Genomic DNA, 26,112 nt, shown 5'->3' on the forward strand with positions numbered 1-26,112 from the left:
GGACTTTCACCACATGCCATCTGCCCCAGCCCATCGGTCCAGCCTCCTTCCCTTGTCCCCTCCCTGCAGGCCACACTCTGGCCACAAAATCTCCTTGACATGCAAGGGGCTTATTTACGTTCACACCTGGACCCATTTTTTGCTCATGAGAATCCCTAGCTTCTCAAAGTAACAAAAAAGAAAGAAAAAAGTAATAATCCCACCTAGATTCACAACTAAGAAGCGTACCCTGATCTCACACTATCAAAACGAAAATAAGTCGCACCTTGTTTATTTCATTCTTTCTTATGTAACCAATTTCTCTCTGCCCCCCTCCCTCCTCATCAGTGTCTAAGCACCTTGTTCCAACACCCAGATCATTTCGTCTTTGTTTCTCCCAGGACCTAGCACACCATCTTGTGAAAGAATAGGCACCAGATTGGAGCTTCTTCATTGACTGACCCACAGTTCCTAGTTCAGTTCTCTACTCCGATGGAAGATTCTCAATGGCTGATGAAGCTTATAAGTTAAAGGCCTTCAGAATGAATTTTTTGACCATTATGACTGTGATACTTACTAATATAAAAACTGGCTTCCATCCTGAATGAGGTCACTTCCTGATGTGTACATTCCACACAAGGAATGTGGAATGTGGAAGACTTTGACCCTGGCTGTTACCAGATAGATACTCATTTTTAAAACCCGTATTTCATATATTTTAAGACACATCTTTATACATCTTACATTTTGACCTCGCTGAAATCAGGATGTATCTTATAATCAATGACTTTTCATAGTTAAATAGGTAGTATTTTTTTCTCAGTTATACATGATGATAATACAATCCATGGTATCTTGGATTCAATAAAACAGATGGTAGAGACGCATATGTGTATATTTATAAAATATTTTTGCCAGGTGCAGTGGCTCACATCTGTAATCCCAGCACTTTGGAAGGCCAAGGCAGGCAGATCACCTGAGGACAGGAGTTTAAGACCAGCCTGGCAAACATGGTGAAACCATGTCTCTACTAAAATACAAAAAAAAAAAAAAAATTAGCCAGACATGGTGGCAGGCACCTGTAGTCCCAGCTACACGGGAAGCTGAGGCAGGAGAAGCACTTGATCCCAGGAGGCGGAGGTTACAGTGAGCCGAGATCACGCCACTGCACTCCAGCCTGGGTGACAGAGCGAGATCCTGTCTCAAAAAAAAAAATTGGCTCATGCCTGTAATCCCAGCACTTTGGGAGGCCAAGGCGGGCAGATCACCTGAGGTTGGGAGTTCGAGACCAGCCTGACCAACATGGAGAAACCCCGTCTCTACTAAAAATACAAAATAAGCCGGGCGTGGTGGCGCATGCCTGTAATCCCAGCTACTCAGGGGGCTGAGGCAGAACTGCTTGAACCCGGGAGGCGGAAGGCAGAGGTTGCGGTGAGCCGAGATGGTGTAATTGCACTCCAGCCCAGGCAACAAGAGTGAAACTCCGTCTCAAAAAAAAAAAAAAAAAAGTTCTACTATATGCATTTATAGGAAAATAATAACATAGGTATATCTTGTTATATAAAATAGGTGTGTGTTCCTGAAGCTTCTGTCTTTAAATAGAATGTTAATAAATCATATCAAGCCTTTGTAAAGAGAATATTCGTTCTCAGAGGTTCTATGTATAAATTTGGGTTTTAATGTATTAGGTCTGGCCAGGCACGGTGGCTCACGCCTATAATCCTAGCACTTCGGTAGGCCGAGATGGGATGATCACTTGAGGCCAGGAGTTCAAGACCAGCCTGGTCAACGTAGTAAGACTCCATCTCTTTAAAAAAAAAAAAAAAGAAAAAAGAAAGAAAGAAAAAAATATATTTATATATATATGGTCTGAGTAAATAGCTATTTGTATAGACCCAGGTAAATCCTCCTAGAAATCTATACGTTTGTATGTGTGATAGTTTCATTTATACAGTCACATGTGTATAGCTATTTGTATAGACTCAGGGTTCTCAACTGGGGGCTAGTTTGCCCCTTGAGGACATTTGGCAATAACATTTTTGGTTGTCACAACTGGAGTTGCTACTACTGCCATCTAGTGGGTGGAGGCCAGGGATGCTGCTCAACACCCTACAACGCACAGGACAGCCCCCAGCAAAGAATCATCTGGCCCAAAATGTCAACAATGCCAAGGCTGAGAAACCCAGATGCAGTCAAGTACTAAATGACATTGACTGATCTAGAGAAACATTTTCAAATGACCTGGATGGCCTGGGGTAGTGGCTCACGCCTGTAATCCCAGTGCTCTGGGAGGCAGAGGTGGAAGAATTGCTTGAGACCAGGAGTTCCAGATCAAATGATCAGGATGAAAATTTCTTTTTTTTTCCATCCTGATAACATTCACAATTGGTTCACTTCCTCTACATTATCCTTTTTTTTTTTTTTTTTTTGAGATGGAGTCTCGCTGTCACCCAGGCTGGACTGCAATGGCACGATCTCGGCTCACTGCAACCTCGGCCTCCTGGGTTCAAGCAATTCTTATGCCACAGCCTCCCAAGAAGCTGGGATTACAGGCATGCACCACCACACCCAGCTAATTTTTGTATTTTTAGTAGAGACAAGTTTTTGCTATCTTGGCCAGGCTGGTCTCAAACTCCTGGACTGAAGCAATCCACCCCCTCGGCCTCCCAAAGTGCTGGGATTACAGGTGTAAACCACCATGCCTGGTCTTTTTTTTTTTTTTTAATCTCCCAAACCAAATCCATTAGCAAGTTCTATCAAGTCTGTTTCCAAAAGACTTGCCAAATCTAACCCCTCTCTATCTCTACTCTCATCTATGCAGCATCATCTCCCGCCTGGCCCAGTAGGCAACCTTCCAGCTGCTCTCCCTGCTTCCCCTCTAGCCCCGCACCATCGGTTCTCCTTGCCTCCAGAGTGGTCAGTTTCAAACACTGTTAGAATAAAACTCTAGCTCCTCACCCTGCCCTCAAAATCCAGCATAATCTGAACTCCCCTGGGCTTGTACTTCTCTCCCTGCCCCGGCTACAACACATTGCCCTTCTCTCTACCCTCTGCCAATGCTCAATTAGTTCTGACCCTAGGCCTTTGCACCAACCATTCCCTTCACCTGGAATGCCTCTCCTCGGCTGGCATCTACTCTTATTCAGGTCTGGCTCAAATGACAACTGCTTAGAGAGCTCTTCTGACCCCTAGTCAATCTCCTTCACAACCCCTCACTTTATTTTCTTTACAGCCCTATCACCATTTGATCGCCATCTGTCTCCCCTCCACTAGGACATCAACTCCAGGGAGCAGGAACTTTGTATATTTATCCCCAGAGCTGGCAGAGTTCCTGGTGGAGGGCAGGCAGTGAGTAAATATTTGTCTAATAAATACATATGGTATAACTCTTTAAACAAAAAAGTAACATAAAGCTGGCCAGGCATGGTAGCTCATGCTTGTAATCCCAACACTTTGGGAGGCGGAGGCAGGCAGGTCACTTGAGGCCAGGAGTTCAAGACCAGCCTGGCCAACATGGTGAAACCCCGTCTCTACTTAAAATACAAAAATTAGCTGGGCATGGTGGTGGGCGCCTGTAGTCGCGGCTACTCGGGAGGCTGAGGCAGGAGAATCACTTGAACCCGGGAGGTGCAGGTTGCAGTGGGCCAAGATTGCGCCACTGCACTCCAGCCTGGGTGACAGAGCAAGACTCTGTCCCCCAAAAATAAAAAATAAATAAAGCCCCTTAAACTCTGATGATGCTTATGCCAAACATTTCACATGAAATGCTTCTTAAACACAAGCCCTACTCAGAATTCACACTCTATTTCTGTGATTTAGGGATTTAATCTCTTGCTATTTCAGGTTCAGGAATCCAGGAGCTAAAAGAAGAACAAACCCAGTGACTCCTGTCTCTTGGAGTCTGGGCCCAAACTAAACTTGGCTACACGGAGAGAAAGCCCTAATTAGTGTAGAACTTAAAAACAAAACAAACAAACAAAAACAGAGCTGGGGGTGGGGTATCTAGCTTCAACTGGTATGGTACTTGCAGACCCTTCTTGGTGAAAAGGCCTATGAATCAGGGTTTCTTTGTTTTCTCCTTTTTTTTTTTTTTTTTTGAGACAGAGTCTCACTCTGCTGCCCAGGCTGGAGTGCAGTGGCACGATCTCGGCTCACTGCAACCTCCGCCTCCTGAGTTCAAGTGATTCTCCTGCCTCAGCCTCCTGAGTAGCTGGGATTACAGGCATGCGCCACCACGCCTGGCTAATTTTTGTATTTTTAGTAGAGATTGGGTTTCACCATTTTGGCCAGGCTGGTCTCGAACTCCTGACCTCCGGTGATCTGCCCACCTCGGCCTCCCAAAGTGCTGGGATTGCAGGCGTGAGTCACCGCGTCCAGCCTCTTCTTTTTTAAACTGATAAATAAAAATTGTATATATTATGGCATATAACATGTTTTGATATATGTATACATTGTGGAATGGCTCAGTCAAGCTCATTACCATATATACATTACCTCACATACTTATTTTTGTGTGGTGAGAACACTTAAAATCTACTCTTAGCAAATTTCAAGTATATCATATTCATATATATATTTGGGTTGTTTTTTTTTTTTGAGACCCAGGCTGGGGTGCAGTGGCTGAATCACAGCTCACTGCAGCCTCAACCTCCCACCCAGGATCAAGTGACCCTCCCGCCTCAGCCTCCTGTGTATCTGGGGCTACAGGGGCGTACCACCACGCTCAGCTAATTCTTTTTTTTAATTTAAATTTTTAGTAGAGATGGGGGTGTGGCTATGTTGACCAAGCTGGTTTTGATCTCCTGAGCTCAAGTGATCCTCCTGCAGGCATGAGCCATTGCACCTGGCCCTGGATCAGGGTTTTTCTAATAAAACAATGGGATGTGTTTGGACAATCAGGCTGAATGGAAAGGTATATATTATAAGCCTCTTCTAGGCAAAGCAGTTAGCCTTAACACAGAGATGAAAGCTATGACCCCAGCCAGCAGGAAGCTAGGTGATTTTTCCTGTATCAGGACATGTACATTAGATATTCCACTGGCCTCAAAAGCTTTCCTCAGTTGCTCCATCTTATCATTCAGGGATTGGTCCTCATGTCACCTTCTCAGAGACCATCCTGGCCTCACTATCTAAAGTGACCATTGACTTTCCTTTTTTATTTTATTTTTTTGAGAGAGGGTCTTGCTCTGTCGCCCAGGCTTGAATGCAGTAGCACCATCATGGCTCACTGCAAGCAACCTCGACCTCCCCAGGCTCAGATGATCCTCCCATCTCAGCCTCCCCAGTAGCTGGGACTACAGGCGCATTGTACCATGTACATGCCTATAGTTCTGTATTTTTTGTAGAGATGGGGTTTCTCTATGCTGCCTAGACTGGTCTCAAACTCCTGAGCTCAAGTGATCTACCCAAGTTGGCCTCCCAAACTGCTGGGTCACTGCACCTGGCACCATTCACTTTCCTTTAACCATTTGATTTTCTTTATAACCATCACTTAGATATTTTCTTTTTTTTTTTTTTTTTTTGAAATGGAGTTTCACTCTTGTCACCCAGGCTGGAGTGCAATGGCGAGATCTTGGTTCACTGCAACCTCCGCCTCTCCAGTTCAAGCGATTCTCCTGCCTCAGCCTCCTGAGTAGCTGGGATTACAGGCATGCACCACCACGCCCAGTTAATTTTGTATTTTTAGTAGAGACGGGGTTTCATTATGTTGGTGAGGCTGGTCTCGAACTCCTGACCTCAAATGATCTGCCCGCCTCAGCCTCCCAAAGTGCTGGGATTACAGGCGTGAGGCACCCCAGCGCGTTTGGTTGATATTTTCTTGATTGCCTGTCATTTTTACGTATTTATTGTCTGTCTCTTTCTCAACCCACCCAAACTTGCCGGTTCACTGCTATTGGGCTACACTGTCTAATAGGGAAATCACATGTGGTTACCAACCACTTGAAATGTGGCAAGTCAGAATTCAGATGGGCTGTAAGTATAAAATACACAACACACTTTGAACACTTAGCACAAAAAAAAATCTAAAACATTACAATTTATTTGATTACATGTAGCAGTAATATTTTAGACATGCTGGATTGAAAGAGTTTTTAAATTGTCACCTAGTTCTTTTTTCTTTTTTTTAATGTGGCTACTTGAACATTTTAAATTACATACGTGGCTCAGATTAGACTTCTGTTGGTCGGGGCTGGCCTAGAGGGTGCCTGGCACATAGTAGACACTCAACAAATATTTGTTGAATGAATAAGTGAAGTCTAACCATTGCTCTGAAGATTTCAACTGTTGCCCATTGTATTTCCTTTACAATGGGCTTTATTCCATTTGAAAATAAGTTAAAACTCTGGCCTTTTTTGTACAGTAACTTGGCAGCTCTCAACAACCCTGCCCACACCCTCAAAACGAAGTTGTCAATCTTTAGGAAAACCCCAGAACTGGAAACAGATTTCTGTTAAAAAGGCAGGCTAGCTACAGATTGCTTTCAGATTGAACTGTAAGGAGGCAATGGAAATGAAACGGAAGCTATAAAAAGATTCACATAGGATCTACACAAACAGTAGGGGCCCTTTTAAAAAGAATTCTACGGGTAACACTCACTGAAAAGAAAGCCCTTATCTAGATGGGAAGGGGAGAGAGCTGCCTTTAACTCAATGTCTGACTTCAGCAAACAAAGAAATGTCATTTCCTAAATTAAAAAGTAACACCACCCCAGGGAATACCCAGATTTCAACCTTCCCACCCACAATAACAAGCCATCAGCAATCAGAATCCTCCAGACCAGGATGAAGCTTGAACTTGGCTGCAAGATTACAATGAAGTTCTAGAACAAATTCTGAGCCCTAGGCCTTGACCCTGTTCTGAAAATTTCTCCTAAGGAAATTACATTTAAACTCGGGTCCTTCAAGAGCTGGGACTCCCGGAATCAATTCTAAATGTATCCCAAGTTTCTACACAGGTAGGGTTCCGAGGGAAGGTCGTTGGAGAGGAGAGGGCCAAGGCGTGCATGCGTCTTGGGGTTTTTTTCCCCTTGCATAAGAGACACACCTTTCCCACTGAGATTTTATGTTCATCTGGGCTGGCTTGAGGTATATCCAATATCCTCTGACTTCCACGCTGTCTTCTGATGGGGACGGCAGTTAACAAGAATAGAGGCAAGGTCCCCACCCATCAGTGTATCCTAAATTTGCCTGATCATACATGTCACCAGGGATCAGCATCTCCAGTCCCGCCCCACCTCCACTGAATTAATCTCCAGTGGGAGAGGCTGGGAATAGATTGTTTCAATAGGGAACCCAGACCCCAGACCCCATTTTTACCGGGTCCCAACCACCCTCCGAGGCAGGTACTAGAATTATCCCATTTTGCAGATCAAAACTGAGATGTGGGTGGCGGTGGTTCAGTGGCTCGTCCACTGTCACGATCACACAGCTTGTGAGGGGCAGAGGTGACGCCCATCCAGACATGCGAGTGCGTCCCCCGGCACCTGGGTACCCAGGGGCACCCACCCCCTTGGGGATCTCCGTTTTAGGGCTTGGTGCCCCCCGCACCGAGTCCCACCCGGGAGTCCCCTCTGTCTCGGTCGGGGGATCTCCTCCCGCAGAAGCCCGATCTTCCCGATCCTGTCGCCGGCGGGAGTCAGGGTGGCGGCCACTGACAACGAAAGTGAAACAAAGCTGGTCGCCGGGCGCGCACCCCCGCCGGCCCCGGGCGGACTTCCCAGGCCGGACGCCCCCGCCGCGCCCAGCCCCCGCCCCGCCCCGCCGAGCCCGCCCCGGGGTCGCCTCCCCCCTCCCCGGGGAGAACGGGCCAGGGCCCCGCCGGGCGGGAACGGGCGCGCCCGGCCCCACTCACCTCCGGCCTCCATGGAGGACGCGCGCGGCCCCCGCGGCAGGCGGCGGGCGCCTCAGCCCCCCGGGCCGCGGGCCCTCATGCCGCCCCCGCGCCGCCCGCCCCGGCCCGGCCGCCGCCGCCGCCCGGAGAGGCCATCAGCTGCTTCCCGTCACATGGCGGTGGGCGCGGGCGGAGACGCGCGGGGGCGGGGCGCAGGGGAAACGGAGGGAGGGTGCGGACGGGATAAAAACGGGGGGGGGGCAGCTGTGGGAAAAGACGGAAAATCGGGGGGGCGGTACGCTGAAGGGATAAAAGCCGAGGGGTTGCTGAGGGGAAACGGGGGCGGGGAAGACGCGCGAACCAGATAAAAATGGGGCAGGGGTGGGGGGAGCTGAGCGGAAACGGGGTGGGGCGCGAACGGGATAAAACCCAGGGGTTGTGCGGGGTCCTGAGGGGAACCAGCGCCGGATAAAAACGGGGAAGGGAGGGAGGTGAACAGAGCTGAGGGAAACCGGGAAAAGGGGAGCGATAGAAACCGGAGTAGGGGAAGCCGGGCTCAGGGGAAAAGGGGGTGTTGGAGAGTGGGTAGAGCCGGGCTGAGGGAAAAACCAAGCGGGGGAAGCGGCGATCCGGGGAAAACGGAGAGAGGGGGACTGAGGGCTGTGGGAGGAAGGGGAACCAAAGGGGCTGAAGCGAAGTCGAGGGGAGGGGCAGGTGATAATGGAGCCTTGCGAAGCCCGATGAGGGGGAAACGGGTAAAAATGGGGGCGGGAGAAATAGGGTGGAGGGAACACTGGCCGAGAAGAAACCTGGGGGAGAGCTGGGCTTAGGGGAAAATGGGGAGGGGGTGGAAGGAAGGTGTAATAACCGGGTGCTGGGGGTTGGGGAGGACGTAAGAATTGGGGGGTGCGGCGAGGGTCAAGGTTAGCGTAAAACAAGGGGGGGCTACTCAATGGCTCCGGTAATGGGAGAGGGAAGTGAGGAGAAAACGGGGCGGTGGGGAGAGGAGGGCAGGGTGAAAACCGGAGTGGGGGTGGGAACGAGATAAAAAACGGGGCAGGAGCGATTCGGAAGAAGACTGTCCCCTTAACTGCCTACTGCGACCGCCTCGCCTGTCCCCGTACCCCTGAGAAACCTGCTCTCCCTGTCTACCTGCATAGCCTCAAGAAATGGCTCGCTTGGGTCAGACGCCCCCTTTTTAACATTCCAGGGCCAGGGCAGGAGTCATCATGGAGGCTTTTCATGCCTGAAAGACCCCATTTCTTAGTTGTCCGGTCCCCAGTAGTATCAGTGGCTTGGGGATTTCTTACTGAGCTCAGCTCATTGTCCCCAAAATGCCTCCCCTTACCCCCAACTCGAGCGTTTCTCTTTCCTGCTCTGGGCCCAAGCTCTTCCCGTGGTTCTTGGTGTCAGCTTCATTCAAGTCACTCTCCCGCCTCTCATTCCTTTCTCCCCGCCTTTCTTCACTTCCTTCCAAGTGCCCTCTCCATTTCCCGGTCACTGGTCCCAAAGCTCCGGATCGCAGTGGTTCCATTTTAAATTTCTTTGCTTTCTAACGCAACTTTCTACGGTAACTGAAGTTCCCGTGTTCTTTTTCACCATGGTCTCTCCGTTTTAATGTTTTGGTTTTTTTTAACCCAGGCCCCTGGTTTATGAGCCCTGGGTACGTCCTTCCTGTGTCCCGTTTGGCCTCCTGGGTTACACTTCTGTTCACCCCGTTTGGCCGGTTTTTTTTTTCTTTTTTTTAAACCTGCCGGTTTCTCAGTCTCCCCCTTTTCCGCTGGCTACCTGTCCCTTTCTCGCCGCCCATGTTAACTTTAGCATGCCCCGTTCTCGCTCTTCATTTTCCACTGGGTATTTTTTATGTTTCCCAATTTTAAAAACGGCCCAGCGCACCCCTTTTTCTGGGACTCCACTTTTATCTCTGGCACCAGTGTCGGCCTCCTCCACCTCTGCTCCCATTTAATCGCTAATTTCCTGCCTCCTGAGGACCCCCGTTTTATTGTCCTGCCTCCCCCCTCCCATTTTTCTCTTCTCTAATTTTCTGAGTCTCCATTTTTTGTCTCCCAGATTCCTTCGATTCCTGGAGTCTTACAGGCCTCATTTTTATGTACACGTCATGGAAAAGAATAAAAGGGTAAGGTCGCAGGGCGCGATGGCTCATGCCTGTAATCCCAGCACTTTGGGAGGCCAAGGCGGGCAGATCATCTGAGGTCAGGAGTTCGGGACCAGCCTGGCCGATATGGCCAAACCCAGTCTCTACTAAAAATACAAAAATTAGCTGGGTGTGGTGGCGGGCGCCTGTAAACCCGGCTACTCGGGAGACTGAGGCAGGAGAATCACTTGAACCCAGGAGGCGGAGGTTGCAGTGAGCTGAGATCTTGCCATTGCACTCCAGCCTGGGTGATCGAGGCTCCGTCTGGAGGAAAAAAAAAAAAAAAAAAGCGGGGCTGAGGTGAGAAGAATATTGTTACCAATTTTTAAAAAGCTAGTAAAAAAATTTTTTTTTGGCAAGTTCGTTTTTCCAAGTCTTTCAATTTACTAATCAGGTCTCAATCAAGATCACAAAAGAACTTACTTAAAAATAGCTTTATTCCATTATCTTTTAAAAAATGCATATGATAACCTCAGAACTAATTTCTCCCAACCTCCCCCCACCACATCTTAAAATGTAAATAATGGAGAAGGAGCTGCTTATTTTTCTTTGCAGCAGTTCCTGGCCAGTCCCAACGTGAGAAATATCAGTTGGCACTTATTGCATCATAATACATTTTACCTAGTAAGGATGATTTTCTAAGTGCATGGGTTATTGCAATTTTCCATCTTGTGTTTTCCTGCGGCAATTATGGGGCTTGTATGTGCTTGTGAGAATTGGGGCTAATATCAAAGCCACAGAATTGTGGAGGCCCCCTTCCCAGGGTCCACCAGGTTTTGAGAAAAACAAGAAAAAAGTCCGTTGCAATGGACCTGAAGTGTTTATCTTCCTGGTCCTGATAAATAGATGTCATGGTCTCTAAGTTAACAATACATGCAGATAAGATTTTTTTTAAAGCACAGTGTAACAACTTGGACTTTGCCACACAAACTGTAATCCACTGTCAACAAGCTTGTGGATTTGGGCATGGATTGTCTTAAAGAAGCCCGAATTCTTCAAAAAATCCTTAAAACTTGAAGACCTGGATTTTACCTGACCCAGGATATTAATGTGCACACAGGACTCAGATATGTGACGGCAGTCACAGCTCAGCTGGTCAAAGGTTTATAGTGTTTGACACCAGGACCATGAAGCTCCCATTTGGTAGTGGAAAAACCCTCAAATATTTCCTATCAACAGATGTGTGTGCTAGAGAAGAGGAAGTTGTGGAAAATATCCCAGTGATCCTACAAAACATTCTCTGTGTTCCTAGCTAGGGTTTTTTTTTTTTCACCTCAACAGTTTTTGTGTTTTCTTTTTTTAATCTTGTTGCCTCTGAGTAGTAGTAGACTCTTCAGTTCTGGAATGTGGTTGCCGAAGACTCTAAAGGAGAGACTCAGTAATTCAGTGACTTTAGAAGCAAGCTGAGTATCTCATTCTAAAATGACACTGATTTACACTGTTGAGAATGGTTAAGTACGTGGGGTACCTTGCAGCAAAAGACAAAAAGCAAGCCACTAGAACTGCAATTCACAGCTATTCCTGAGGGGTGCACATTGCAGCCCACTCTTGAGTTCCCCAATGTTCTGAGCAGGGGACAGGGCATACTTCTAGTGATTTGCTCAGTTTAATCCCTTCATCCAAGAAAACAGACCTTCCCCAACCACACCTGCAGGGTTACTTCAGACAACCAGCTTCTCATTTTAGAGTCCCAGTTCCTAGAATTGGAGAAAGGAAGTTCCCCTTTAAGCCCTAGGTCCTGCCCACTAGAGCAGATACGCAACATTAAGAGTGCAAATTCAAGTCAGTTTTTCATATTTAGCAAACATCCATTGCACCCTTATAAGGTCCTCGACTTTAAGAAATTTATATGAAATCAGAAAACTTAAATCTTGAAACTATACAAGGATCTACTGGAAGCATCAGCAGGCTAAACTCATCACATGGTATTTTCATTCCAAATTTAGTGTTATTGATCAGTGTACCCTCAGAATATCCTTAAGAAGCAGGAAGGAAACAAGTTTTCCTCTTCCCATTTCCAAGACTGAGAAACAGTCCAGATGAGCTGGTTTGCCCAAGCAATTCTTATCACCAGATAACTCCGTTATTAAACGTGTCTCCTGCCTTCTTTGAAAGCAACAGGAGAAATGAAGCATAGGAAAGTCTGCAAGCTAATAGTGTATCACCTAGGAGGCTTGTATATAAATATGAAGCTCTGCAAAATGTAGTTGTAATGAAAGGCACTTCCTATTACCAGCTCCCTAACCCTTTTTAAAAGAATTCTATCTCCAGGGAAATAAAACTGGTTAAGACAGTGCTCTGATATGCTTAGTTTAGTTCCTTCATCCAAGAAAACAGACCTTCCCCAACCACACCTGCAGGGTTACTTCAGACAACAAGCTTCTCATTTTAGAGTCCCAGTTCTTAGAATTGGAGAAAGGAAGTCCCCCTTTAAGCCCTAGGTCCTGCCCACTAGAGCAGATACGCAACATTAAAGAGTACAAATTCAAGTCAGATTTTCATATTTAGCAGGTGATCTTACAAAGATATTTTTCAGTTAATGGATTATGTTTTTCAATGAATGGATCTTACAAAGATGTTTTTCAATAAATGGAAGGAAAGATGTGTGTGCTTGGTTTTTTTGCTGAGACCCAAATGTTGCTAGTGCAAGCCCCCGCCAGGGGTGCAGGTCGAGTCAAAGCTGAATGAAGAGCTCATCTTCAATGTAGCTTTCCAAGCTTGCAGAACGAGACAACAATAAGTGAGCAATTTCCTCATCTATTTTACAGGTGAGGAAATTGAGGCCGAGAGAGGTAAAGAGTTGTGCTCTAGCCCATGAAAGAAGGAAGCAACAGAGCCCAGATTCAACTTCAGGTGTTTCTAACTCCAAAACCTGAACTAAACTGCCTTCCTCTGATTGGCATCGGTACCTGGAACTTCACCTGTTCCAAGGAGCTGATATTTGCAAGGTGGCGTGGCTGAGGCAGGAGAATCGCTTGAACCCGGGAGGCAGAAGTTGTGGTGAGCCAAGATTGTGCCATTGCACTCCAGCCTGGGCAATAGAAGGAGACTCCGTCCCAAAAAAAAAAAAAAGTGGCAAAAGGCACCAAGACCCAGTGCTTCCCTGACCTCTGCTCCCTCTAAATCAGCATCTATCACAGTAGATCAACCTGGATAAAGCCAGGATTCACAGCAGAAGTGGCACCTCAGACACCAAAGCAGCTTTCCTTCTCAAAGCTTTTAAACATCATTGGGAAAACTTAGAGCAAATCAAACCAATGTTTTTCAATACATGAAAGGAAAGATGTGTGTGCTTGGTTTTGCTTTTTGCTGAGACCCAAACGTTGTTAGTGCAAGCCCCCGCCAGGGGTGCAGGTCGAGTCAAAGCTGAATGAAGAGCTCGTCTTCAATGTAGCTTTCCAAGCTTTCGGAGCAAGACAACCATGGACCATCCTCTTCTTCAGACTGGCCTGTCTTCTTCTTGAACAATGTCACTTTGCTCCTCACTGCTGTCATCTGCACAGGGGGAGATAAACCCAATGCTTTGTAATCAGAGTGTGATTCTATTTCCACCGTCAGTCATCAATCATCTCAGTGATTTCTAGTCCTTTCCTGGTGAGCCACAGAATGGGATCTCATGGAGAAGAAGGTGGGGCAGGGTGTGTTTTCCCCTTTTCACCTGTTTTCTACATTCAAAACCTCTAGGCATGCTTGATACCAGCCACCCTTCATGTCCTTAGCTCACGCCCCTCCCCTCACCTGAAACGCCCTCTCTCCTTTCTGCTTATTCCAACTGAGCCGTCTTAACGCCTTGCTTCATGTCCACCTCTTCCATAAAGCTTCCCCTGACCGGCACACCTCTCCAGGCTCTTATCTTTCTTTGAGGTCCTATAAATTTTGGTGCAGTGGCACGATCTCAGGTCACTGCAGCTTCAACTTCCCAGGCTCAAGTGATTCTCCCACCTCAGCCTCCCAAGTAGCTGGGGCTACAGGTACATGCCACCATACCCAGCTAATTTTTTGTATTCTTAGTATAGACACGTTTTGCCATGTTCCCAAGGCTGGTCTCGAACTCCTGAGCTCCAGCGATTCGCCCACTTTGGCCTCCCAAACTGCTGGGATTACAGGCATGAGCAACCGTGCCTATAATTTTTAAATGTGTTGTCCATCAGGCAATTAATCAAATATCTTCCTGCAACAGCTCCTCTACTGCTCTCCCAACGTGTTGGTTCAATCTTGCTCCTGTTTCCATTTCCCCTGCAGGTTTTAGTTTGTTCTTCTAAACTGGCCTTTTTTTTTTTTTTTTTTTTTTTTTGAGACAGAGTCTCACTCTGTCACCCAGGCTGAAGTGCAGTGGCACGATCTTGGCTCATTGCAGCCTCCGTCTCCTGGGTTCAAGTGATCCTCCTGCCTCGGTCTCCCAAGTAGCTGGGATTACAGGCACCTACCACACCCGGCTAATTTTTGTATTTTTAGTAGAGATGGGGGTCTCGCCATATTGGCCAGGCTGGTCTCAAACTCCTGACCTCAAATGATCCACCCGCCTCAGCCTCCCAAAATGCTGGGATTATAGGCGTGAGCCACCACACCTGGCCTGAACTGGTCTTGTAAAGCTCCCTGCATGCAGACACTACCAGTCTCTATTTTCTGTTCTCCCACAATGCCAATATTGTGCCTACCCTAGACCAGGACCTTGATAAGTGTTTGTCCATTTGATTTTCATGTTGGTAGTTGATAGTAGTCTCAGGTTCTAGACTAAAGTTTAGCTATCTTCCCCAGCCTTTTAAAAAACTAAACTCACCCCTTAGAGATTTCCTGCTGGGAAGCTCACTGCAGCAGTTCAGAGGTTTGTGGGCTTTCTTTTTTTTTTTTTTTTTTGAGACAGATTTCCTACTGCTGCCCAGACTGGAGTGCAGTGGTGTGATCACAGCTCACTGCAGCCTGGACCTCCTGCACTCAAGCGATCCTTAGCCTCCCAAGTAGCTGGGAACACAGGTGCACGCCACCATGCCCGGCTAATTTTTCTTTCTTTTTTTTTTTTTTTAATTTTTATTTTTGTAAAGACAGAGTCTCACCATGTTGCCCAGGCTAGTCTTGAACTTCTGGGCTTAAGTGATCTTCCCACCTTGGCCTCCCAAAGTGCTGGGATTATAGGCGTGAGCCAACGCACCTTTTTCTGTTTGTTTAAGGAAAAAGAGCTTACCTTGTAGATCCTGGAATCCATTTCCCATCTGTTCTATGTTCCCATTCACCAAGGCGGTCACTCTGTGAATGTGGTCCTGCTTAGGTATTTCTTTTGGCAACTCCTCTCTCTCATGTGCTTCCTTCTGTTCCTCTACTGCAGCATCTTCCTCCTCCTCCTCCTCCTCCTCCTCCTCCTCCTCTTCCTCTTCTGAATCCACCAAAACCATGACATCATCCATGTTTTGTCCCCTAATTTCCAAAGGGGAAAAATAATCAAGAAGATTTCTTATTTTTCCCAACTTCAGCCCTCACTGAATAGGAAACACTAGATTCTTTGCAACCCCATTAGTAATATGGAAAATTACAGCTTGGTGAAGTAATTATGTGGTAACCGCAGAGATGCTGCCACAAATTGCTTCAGATGATGGTATCTCATGCTGGGTTTATTACTCCCCTGCTCTTTGGGCAGGTGACCATATTGTCCCAGGCATCTACCATTTCATGTCCCCTTACAGCAGGTAGACAAATGTTTTCCTTTTCTGAAATGCCCTCATTCTGCTCTACTTACCAAAATCTCTCCCCTTCCTCATTTTGGAAGACCCAGATAAAGTCCTCTCCCTCCCGCTAAAGACCTAAATTAATGATTGCATTTAGAGTCCATGCTATAGTTTATTTATCGCCAGCTCACTAGCTTGCCTACCCAGCCAGACTTTGCATTTCAGACTATGCATTTCTTTTTTTTTTTCTTTTTTGGGATGGAGTCTTGCACTGTTGCCCAGGCTAGAGTGCAGTGGCACAATCTTGGCTCACTGCAACCTCCACCTCCTGGGTGCAAGCAGTTCTCCTGCCTCAGCCACCCAAGTAGCTGGGACTACAGGCATGCGCCACCACATCTGGCTAATTTTTGTATTTTTAGTAGAGATGTGGTTTCAGCATGTTGGCCAGGCTGGTCTCGAATGCCTGGCCTCAAGTGATCCAACCACCTCGGCCTCCCAGAATGCTGGGATTATAGGCATGAGCCACTGTGCCCGGCCTGAACTGTGCATTTCTTCTTCTTCTTTTTTTTTTTTTTTTTGAGACAGAATTTCTTTCTTGTTGCCCAGGCTGGAGTGCAATGGCACAATCTTGGCTCACCGCAACCTCCGCCTCCCAGGTTCAAGCAATTCTCCTGCTTCAACCTCCCAAGTAGCTGGGATTACAGGCATGCACCACCACGTGCAGCTAATTTTTTGTATTTTTAGTAGAGATGGGGTTTCTCCATGTTGGTCAGGCTGGTCTCGAACTCCCGACCGCAGGTGATCCACCCGCCTCGGCCTCCCAAAGTGCTGGGATTACAGGCGTGAGCCAATGCACCCAGCCTGGACTATGCATTTCTTAAGGAAGAAAGAATGAATGCCACAGGTCAGTCACCTGCCCAAGGAGCTGTGTTATTGTCATTTAATCTTCACAAACCCCCTGGTGAAACAAGTCAGGAGACTAAGGCTCAGTAAGGGTCAGGGATTTTCTATGGGTACAGGGCTTGGGAACGGCACAGCTGTCATTTGAACCAGGTCCAATGGTCTCAATGCCTTTTCCTACTATACCACACTGATGCCTCCGGTGAGAAATAAGCCCAGGGAATGACAGACTTACTGACAGAATGGCCTTCCAATACAGGGCAGTAAAGGTAATGTTTTGCTACGAAAGATGGTCCCAGATCAATAATATCCTGTCATTTTGAATAGGTAAAGAACTGTTTTTCCACAGGATCATAGAGAAGAGTACTCTGCTCCCACCCAGAATCTCCTTAGGAAATGAAATACACAAGTTCCATTTGGTTCCTTCGCCCCTACTGGGGTTTCCTTTTGGGAAGGGGTTCTGGGCATGCTCATAGTAGTCTTCCAAAACACTGTAAAACTGGCTGGGTGCAGTGGCTCATGCCTGTAATCCCAGCACTTTGGGAGGCCAAGGCGGGCAGATCACTTGAGGCCAGGAGTTCGAGACTAGCCGGGCCAACATGGTGAAACCCTGTCTCTACTAAAAATACAAAAATTAGCCAGGCATGGTGGTGCGCACCTATAATCCCAGCTACTCAGAAGGGTGAGGCAGGAGAATGGCCTCAACCTGGGAGGTAGGGATTGTAGTGAGCCGAGATCGCACCACTGCACTCCAGCCTGAGCAAGAGAGAGAGATTCTGTCTCAAAAAAAAAAAAAAAAAAAGAAAAAGAAAAAAAAAACTGTAAGACCATCAATGATTCTTTCTTTTAGCTCTTTTTAGAAAATTAAATAAAACAAATGCATGAATGATTGGCTCAAAATGTACACATTGTCTTTCTGTCTCAATGACAGACCTGCAATGTGTCCAGCCCTGAGGTTTGGCGTTGTAAAAGAACACAGACTTTGGAATTGATTAGACTTGGACCTGAAGGAAGGCACTGCTGCTTTCTTCCCGAATGAGCTTGCAGAAATTACTTCACTGAGCCTCCATCCCCTCATCTGGAAAATGGAGATGTCACCACCACCCTGAGGAGATGATGAAAGGGTTTATAAGAATACCTGATGAAACCCCTACACCAGTGTCTAGCACATCGTAGGTCCTCAATGGTAGTTGCTATTATTGTTCTTATGAAAGGAAGGGAACAAAACAGAAGTGAAGACAGATGTGGGAATGGGTGTTTGGTTTGATTCTAGGGAACACTCACCTGAAAGTGTTTCCTGCTGAAGAGAGAAAGGAAAAACCATTAATATCCAGTAACATCCACTTCAACCTCACAGGTTCTTAATCAGGCTAACATTTACTAGAGGAACAAATAAAAAAACTGACTCAATATGACAGGTGATAGGGTGTCCCGGGATGGTACTTAGGTGACTTATTACTGTATATCTTGACCCAGCAAAGAAGCCCAGAGAACAGAACTTCAGGTGGGAGCATGACAGGGGCCATCCTTCCCCAACCCGCACCTTTTCAAAAGCCTGGAAGAGAAGCTAAAGGACCCGGGGAGCCCTTACCTTTCCAGCAGAACACAGGGCTATAATACAACAGAAGCCCTGAGATAATGGCCAGTCCCAGCAGAAGGAGGCTCACAATGGTTCCCACAATCCCCCCGATATTTAAAGGTTCTGTAAAGACAAATCACACCATTGATTCTTCCATCAGATATGTGTGCAATTAGAACAACACCTCCCTTTCTCTGCGTGGATCCAGTTCTTGTCTTATCTTGATTCCTGACCTTGGGTAAGGCTTATGACCTGTCTGTAATGCCAGATAAATATTTTATCACCCAACCTCAGAGAGTTTGTGGGGATCAGATGGAGCAGGGAATGTGAAAAAACAATGGAAAGTTAAAATCTCTCTGTCTACCAAACATTGAGACTATTTCTAAGGTCATGGTAAGTAAGACTGTGAGAGTTTATCAATGCCATGATAAACAGAGTGATCAACGGAACAGAACAGAGAATCCAGGAACAGGTCCACACGTAAATATACTTGATATATGACAGGGTATTGAGCAAAGGAAGCACTATTTAAGAATTGGTACTAGAGCCTGGGTGCGGTGGCTCACGCCTGTAATCCCAGCACTTTGGGAGGCCGAGGCAGGCAGATCACCTGAAGTCGGGAGATCGAGACCAGCCTGACCAACATGGTAAAACCCCGTCTCTACTAAAAATACAAAATTAGCCAGGCGTGGTGGTGCATGTCTGTAATCCCAGCTACTTGGGAGGCTGAGGCAGGAGAATCGCTTGAACCTGGGAGGCGGGGGTTGCGGTGAGCCAAGATCTCGCCATTGCACTCCAGCTTGGGCAACAAGGGCGAAATTCCATCTCAAAGAAAGAAAGAGGGCTGGGCGCGGTGGCTCACGCCTGTAATCCCAGCACTTTGGGAGGCCGAGGCGGGCGGATCACGAGGTCAGGAGGTCAAGACCATCCTGGCTAACACGGTGAAACCTCATCTCTACTATAAATAGAAAAAATTAGCCGGGTGCGGTGGCAGGTGCCTGCAGTCCCAGCTACTGGGGAGGTTGAGGCAGAAGAATGGCATGAACCCGGGAGGCGGAGCTTGCAGTGAGCCGAGATCGCGCCACTGCACTCCAGCCTGGGTGACAGAGCAAGACTCCGTCTCAAAAAAAAAAGAAAGAGGAGGGGAGGGAAAGAAAAGAAGGAAGGTAGGAAAGGGAAAAGGGAGAAGAGAAAGGGAAAGGGCGAAGGGAAGGGAAGAAAGAAAGAGGCCAGGTGTGGTGGCTCATGCTTGCAATCTCAACACTTTGGGAGGCTGAGATGGGAGGATCACTTGAGGCCAGGAGTTCAATACCAACCTGGTCAACACAGTGCGACCTCATCTGTGTAAAAAATAAAATAAAAAGAAAGAAGTATAGACATATATAGTAAAACTTAAAATTCAGGACCATGGTTACCTTTCGAGAGAGGCCCAAGATGAGACTAGGCCTACAGGGAGGGTTCCCAGGTAAAATTCAGTACGCCCAGTGAAATTTGGATTTCAGATAAACAATGAATAGTTTTTTAGTGTAAGTATGTCCCATGAAATATTTGGGACACACTTAAAAAAAAAAAGTATTTATTTTTCTAAACTCAAATTTAAGCAGGCATCCTGTTTTTAAAGTTCTATTGCTATTTTCTTCCTTTTGAGGTGGATTCTCGCTCTGTCACCCAAGCTGAAGTGTAGTGGCGTGATCTCAGCTCACTGCAACCTTCGCCTCCCAGATTCTAGCCATTCTGCCTCAGCCTTCCGAGTAGCTGGGATTACAGGCACCTGCCACCATGCTCAGCTAATGGTCTCGAACTCCCAACCTCAGGTGATCTGCCCATCTCAGCCTCCCAAGTAATTTTGTACTTTTTGTAAAGACGGGGTTTCACCATACTGGCCACGCTGGTCTCGAACTCCTGGCCTCAAGTGATCCACCCGCCTCGGCCTCCCAAAGTGCTGGGATTACAGGTGTGAGCCACCGTGCCCAGCCTTATTGTTGTTTCCAAATCTGGCCCTGAGACATACAAGTAAACTAATGCATGTTGGTACTATTCTGTATCCTCAGTGGGATGATAGTTTCTTAGGTGTTCATTTTGCTGTTAGGCTTTACAACTGACATACACTAGATATCTATTCGTTGGTGAGTATAGATAGTATGTAATTTTTGCTACCTATGCAAATATTAGTGAGATTAGGGTTGGATAATAATTTCTTCCAGCCACCTTGTCAAGTCATAAGCAAGCAGATATGCCTTCTCCCAGTTGGCAGTGACCCACGTGTAGGGAGGCACCAGGCTGTCCTCATGCTGATGCTGGGTGCTCTGAAGCTCTGAACCCTCCTCCTTCAGGCCCAGTTCCACCACTCACCTTTCACACTCAGCCAGATTTCCACTTCCCTCACCCCTACAGGGCTGTCAGCTCGGCAGACGTAGTAGCCCTCATCCAGGTCCTGGGAGCAGTTGTGGATGGTGAGGGTGGAGTTCTGGCCATCCTGGGTAATGAGATGGCGGCTGCTGGGCTGGATGACCACCTCGGGCTGGGTAAGGTTCCTCAGCCACAGGATCTTGGCAGGGGGGTAGGCCCCAGACACCTGGCATGTAAGCGTCACATTGCCCCCAATGAAGCAAGTCTTCATGGGCTCAGAGAGAAGGGAGGGACCCCCTGGTGATCAGAAGGTAAAGAAAGACAAATGTTTAAAGAGATTCAAGTCATGGCCTGAGATCTGCAAGAAAACTACAGTAGTCTTTTTTTTTTGAGATGGAGGTTTTGCTCTGTTGCCCAGGCTGGAGTGCAGTGGCGCGATCTCAGCTCACCGCAACCTCTGCCTCCCTCCTGGGTTCAAGCAATTCTCCTGCCTCAGCCTCCTGAGCTGGGATTACAGGCATGCGTCACCACACCTGGCTAATTTTTGTATTTTTAGTAGAGACAGGGTTTCACCATGTTGCCCAGGCTGGTCTCAAACTCCCAACCTCAGGTGATCTGCCCATCTCAGTCTCCCAAAGTGCTGGGATTACAGGCGTGAGCCACCACATCCGGCCCCAGTCCCCTTTATCTGTGATTTCACTTTCTGAGGTTTCAGTTACCATGGTTGACTACAGTCCAAAAATATTAAATGGAAAATTTCAGAAATGAACAATTTTTTTTTTTTCAGATGGAGTCTCACTTTGTCGCCCAGGCTGGAGTGCAGTGGTGCAATCTCAGCTCACTGCAATCTCTGCCTCCTGAATTCAAGAGATTCTCCTGCCTCAGCCTCCCAAGTAGCTGGGATTACAGGCGTGAGCCACCACGCCCGCCTAATTTTTGTATTTTTAGCAGAGACAGGGTTTCACCATATTGGCCAGGCTAGTCTCAAACTCCTGACCTCAGGTGATGCACTTGCCTCAGCCTCCCAAAGTGCTAGGATTACAGGTGTGAGCCACCGTGCCCGGCCAATTCATAAATTTTTTATTTTTTCTTTTCTTGCAGTACTTTTAAGTATATTCACAATTTCCTAAGTTTTAAACTGCACACTGTTCTGAGTCGTGTGATGAAATCTCACACCATCCGCATGAGCCTTTCTTCATCACAAGAAGGCTGAGTAGATATTTTGAGGGAAAGATCACATTCGCATACCTTTTATGACAGTATATTGTTATGCTTGTCTATTTTTTATTAGTTACTATTGTTAATCTCTTATTGTGCCTAATGTATAAATTAACCTTATCATAAGTATTTATGTATAGGAAAAAGCATAGTATATATATATAGGGTTCAGTGCTACCCATGGTTTCAGGCATCCACTGGGGATCTAGGAACATATCCCTCATGGATAAGGCAGGAACACTACATTTCCTTCCTAACGAAGCAACTCCAGAAATTTCTTTTTTTGTTTTTTCTTTTTTTTTTTTTTGAGACAAGGTCTCACTCTGTTGCCCAGGCTGGAGTGCAATGCCGTGATCTTGGCTCACTGCAACCTCTGCCTCCCAGGTTCAAGTGATTCTCATGCCTCAGCCTCCCAAGTAGCTGGGATTACAGGTGCCTGCCACCATGCCTGGCTAATTTTTGTACTTTTAGTAGAAACAGGGTTTCACCATGTTGGTCAGGCTGGTCTTGAACTCCTGACCTCAAATGATCCGTCCACCTTGGCCTCCCAAAGTGCTGGGATTACAGTCATGAACTACTGTGCCTGGCCAACTGCAGAAATTCCTGCACCACACCTCGTCTTACATCATAATAAGCCTAAGATTACTAAGCATTTACTGTGGGCAAGGCACTGTTACGCATATTAACCCAGTTCACTCTCACAGCAACCCTGTTATTATGCCTATTTTGCAGATAAGGAAACTGAGGCACAGAGAAAGTTAAGTAATTTGCTCAATGCTACAGAACTAAATAGGCAATGCAGCTAGGATTCAGAGTGATCATCTGTCCCCAGTCTGCCCAGGATGTGGAGTATTCCCAGGATGAGGAGTTTTCAGTCCTAAAACCAGGAGAGTTCTGGGCAAACCAGGATAAACTGGTTACTGTATCCACAAGCCTTCCTTCTATGCTATACACTTCTACACATAAAATCTGTACTGATCGTATAAAAATGGACACATATCGGCCGGGCGCAGTGGCTCACACCTGTAATCCCAGCACTTTGGGAGGCCGAGGCGGGCGGATCACGAGGTCAGGAGATTGAGACCATCCTGGATAACATGGTGAAACCCCGTCTCTACTAAAAATACAAAAAAATAGCCGGGCGTGGTGGCAGACGCCTGTAGTCCCAGCTACTCAGGAGGCTGAGGGAGGAGAATGGTGTGAACCCGGGAGGCAGAGTTTGCAGTGAGCCAAGATTGCACCACTGCACTCCAGCCTGGGAGACAGAGCGAGACTCCATCTCAAAAAAAAAAAAAAAAAAAAAAATGGACACATATCTGACAAGGATTTCAAGGGGACAAGAGGGCAGCTGTATTTGTTTCCAATTGCTGACGTAATAGATTGTGACAAACTTAGTGGCTTAAAGCACATTTATTCTCTTACAGTTGTGGAGGCCAGGAGTCTGGAATGATCTTACGAGGTTAACATCAAGGTGTTGGCAGAGCTCGTTCCTTCTGGACGCTCTAGAGCAAGCTTGTCCAACTTGCAGGCCGCAGGCCAAATTCGGCCCAGGATGGCTTTGAATGTGAGGACATTTTTGTTTATCTGTGGTGATGGATATTATGAAAATTATGCATGGTCCCTTTTTTTTTCACTCATCGCCTATCGTTAGTGTTAGTGTTTGTGTGAAATCCACTCCCAAGATCCAATTACCTCCCACCAGGTCCCTCCGCCAATATTGGGAGTTACAATTCAACATGAGATTTGGGTGGGGACACAGAGCCAAACCATATCATGGTGTTTCGCTGTTTTGCCCAGGCTGATCTCAAACTCCTGGGCCCAAGCAATCTGCCTGTCCTCGGCCTCCCAAAGTGCTGGGATTACAGTCATGAGCTACCACGCCTGACTGATCCTGGTGCTTCTGATCTCTCTTAACTTTTCCTTTTTTTTTTTTAATTTTGAGACAGAGTTTCACTCTGTCACCCAGGCCTGGAGTGCAGTGGCACAATATCCGCTCACTGCAGCCTCAACCTCCTAGGTGCAAGCAATACTCTCACATCAGCCTCCCCAGTAGCTGGGATTACAGGTGCATACCACCATGCCCAGCTACCTTATTTATTTTTTGTAGAAACAAGGTTTGTGTTGCCCAGGCTGGTCTCGAATTCCTAGCCTCAAGCTATCCTCCTGCCTCTCACTCCCAAAGTGCTGGGATTACAGGCGTGAGCCACCAGGCCCAGCCTTCTCACTTCTTACAAAGAAAGACACCAGTCATTGGATTACAGCCTACTCTAATCCAGTATGACCTTATCTTAACTTGATTCCATCAGCAAAGACTCTTTCCGAATAAAGTTATATCCACAGGTATTAGGGTTTGGGCTTGAACATATCTACTGGGGGGACACAACTGAACCCCCAACCTCCATCCAGCTTTATCAGTATTTTACACACAACGCCCGGCCACACTGGTCTTCTCTCAGGTCCTCAAATGCCAAGTTTGTTTCCACCTCAGGGCCTCTGCATTTGCTGTTGCCTCTGCCAGGAACACTCAGCCCACGGATCTTCACCTAGCCAGCTCCTTCTCATTCTAAGGATAGATTATTACCACCTCAAGGAGACCTCCCTGCCACCCTAGGAAAAGTGCCCCTCTTCTTATAAAGGCCTCCCTTTTATACATACCATTTTATTATCCTCATAATTATTATCATATCTGGACCTATCTTACTTATTTTTGTACTTTCTGTCTTCCTTCTACCCCCCATGCCACCCAGGATATAAGCTCTGTGAAAGAGGAATGTTTGTGGTTTTAATATGTACAGACATTCTCTGACACTCCTCCCTTCAAAAAGTGGTGCCTAATTCTTCCCAGTCCTCTTCAATGTAGGCTGGACTTATTGCTAAGACACAGAGCGTGGCAGAAGGGATCCCATGTAACTCCTGAGGCTAGGTCATAGAAAGGATAGCATCAGCTTGACTCACTCCGTCTTGATCATTTGCTCTGAGGGAAGCCATCCGCCATGTTGGAAGGACACTCAAGCAGCCTTATGGAGAATCCCACATGGAGAAGAAATAGTTGCCAGGCATGGGAGTGAGGACTTCAAAAGTAGATCTTTCAGATGATTTCAGCCCTGCAACCTTCAATTCTTCCGGCTGACACCCCAGACATACAGAGCCAAGACAAACCATCCCCAATGCCCACTGTGCCCTCTCTGAATTCCTGACCCACAGAAATCGTCAGATAATAAATGATTATTCTTGTTTTAAGCCACTATGTTTGATAGTAATTTGTTACATAACTAGATGCTATAGTTTGAATGTTTGTCCCCTCCAAATCTCATGTTTAAATTTGATCCTCAGTGTTGGAGGTAAGGCCTAATGGAAGGTGTTTGGGTAAGTGAATTCTCATTCTATTAGCTTACTGCAAAAGTAATTACGATTTTTGTCATTATTTTCTTTTTTTGAGATGGAGTCTCGCTCCATTGCCCAGGCTGGAGTGCAGTGGTGTGATCTTGGCTCACTGGAAGCTCCGCCTCCCGGGTTCACACAGTTCTCCTGCCTCAGCCTCCCGAGTAGCTGGGACTACAGGTGCCCGCCACCATGCCCAGTTAATTTTTTTGTATTTTTAGTAGAGACGGGGTTTTACCATGTTAGCCAGGTTGGTCTTGATCTGCTGACCTTGTGATCCGCCCGCCTTGGCCTCCCAAAATGCTGGGATTACAGGTGTGAGCCACCACGCCTGGCCTGTCCTAACTTTCAATGGCAAAACCACAATTACTTTTGCACCAACCTAATATTAGCACTGGTTGTTTTTTTTGTTTTTTTATTTTTTGAGATGGCATCTCACTCTGTCACCCAGACTGGAGTGCAGTGTCACAATCTCAGCTCACTGCAACCTCCATTTCCCGGTTTCAAGCGATTCTCCTGCCTCAGCCTCCCGAGTAGCTGGGACTACAGGCACGTGCCACCATGCCCAACTAATTTTTGTATTTTTAGTAGAAATGGGGTTTCATCACGTTGGCCAGGCTGGTCTCAGACTCCCGACCTCAAGTGATCCACCAACCTCAGCCTCCCAAAGTGCTGAGATTACAGATGTGAGCTACCACGCCCAGCCACTGCTGGTTGTTAAAAAGAGTCTGGCACCTCCCTTCTCTCTCTTGCTTCCTCTCTCACTATGGAACTCTGCATAAGCTGGCTCCCCTTTACCTTCTGTCATGAGCAGAAGCAGCCTGACACTCTCACCAGAAGCCAAGCAGATGCTGGTGCCATGTTTCTTGCACAGCCTATGGAACTATGAGCAAATAAAGTAATTTTCGGCGAGGTGTGGTGGCTCACACCTATAATCCCAGCACTTTAGGAGGCCGAGGCAGGTAGATCACTTGGGGTCAATTCGAGACCAGCCTGGCCAACATGGTGAAACCCCATTTCTACTAAAAATACAAAAATTAGCCGGGCATGATGGTGCACGC

At 46.9% G+C, this 26,112-nt stretch overlaps 2 protein-coding genes and 1 long non-coding RNA gene across 4 annotated transcripts in view; 1 reads left to right on the top strand and 2 right to left on the bottom strand.

The window, feature by feature from the left end:
* Positions 1 to 8,982, bottom strand: part of WSB2 (WD repeat and SOCS box containing 2) — a 29,297-nt gene extending 20,315 nt beyond the window's left edge. The window contains exon 1 of one of the 2 annotated variants that reach the window (XM_054442377.2): positions 8,904 to 8,982. In XM_054442377.2, the coding sequence (XP_054298352.1) occupies positions 8,904 to 8,967 (64 nt within the window). In that variant the 5' untranslated portion in view covers positions 8,968 to 8,982. Of the gene's footprint in view, positions 1 to 7,830; positions 8,019 to 8,903 lie in introns of those variants that run through there. The other variant, XM_054442375.2, reaches the window with a different exon arrangement.
* Positions 8,983 to 9,042: 60 nt separating this feature from the next.
* Positions 9,043 to 24,915, top strand: LOC129009455 (uncharacterized). The gene is made up of 3 exons (XR_008492774.2): positions 9,043 to 9,946; positions 23,095 to 23,234; positions 24,159 to 24,915. It is a non-coding gene; the product is annotated as an uncharacterized LOC129009455 (long non-coding RNA).
* VSIG10 (V-set and immunoglobulin domain containing 10) overlaps positions 10,386 to 26,112 on the bottom strand; it is a 37,391-nt gene continuing 21,664 nt past the window's right edge. The window contains exons 5-9 of the mRNA XM_054442373.2: positions 20,456 to 20,749; positions 18,116 to 18,226; positions 17,809 to 17,824; positions 15,147 to 15,376; positions 10,386 to 13,459 (exon numbers count right to left, since the gene is read on the bottom strand). Of these exons, the coding sequence (XP_054298348.1) occupies positions 13,404 to 13,459; positions 15,147 to 15,376; positions 17,809 to 17,824; positions 18,116 to 18,226; positions 20,456 to 20,749 (707 nt within the window). The 3' untranslated portion in view covers positions 10,386 to 13,403. The remainder of the gene's footprint in view (positions 13,460 to 15,146; positions 15,377 to 17,808; positions 17,825 to 18,115; positions 18,227 to 20,455; positions 20,750 to 26,112) is intronic.

Source organism: Pongo pygmaeus, chromosome 10, assembly GCF_028885625.2.
Source record: "Pongo pygmaeus isolate AG05252 chromosome 10, NHGRI_mPonPyg2-v2.0_pri, whole genome shotgun sequence".
Taxonomy (NCBI): domain Eukaryota; kingdom Metazoa; phylum Chordata; class Mammalia; order Primates; family Hominidae; genus Pongo; species Pongo pygmaeus.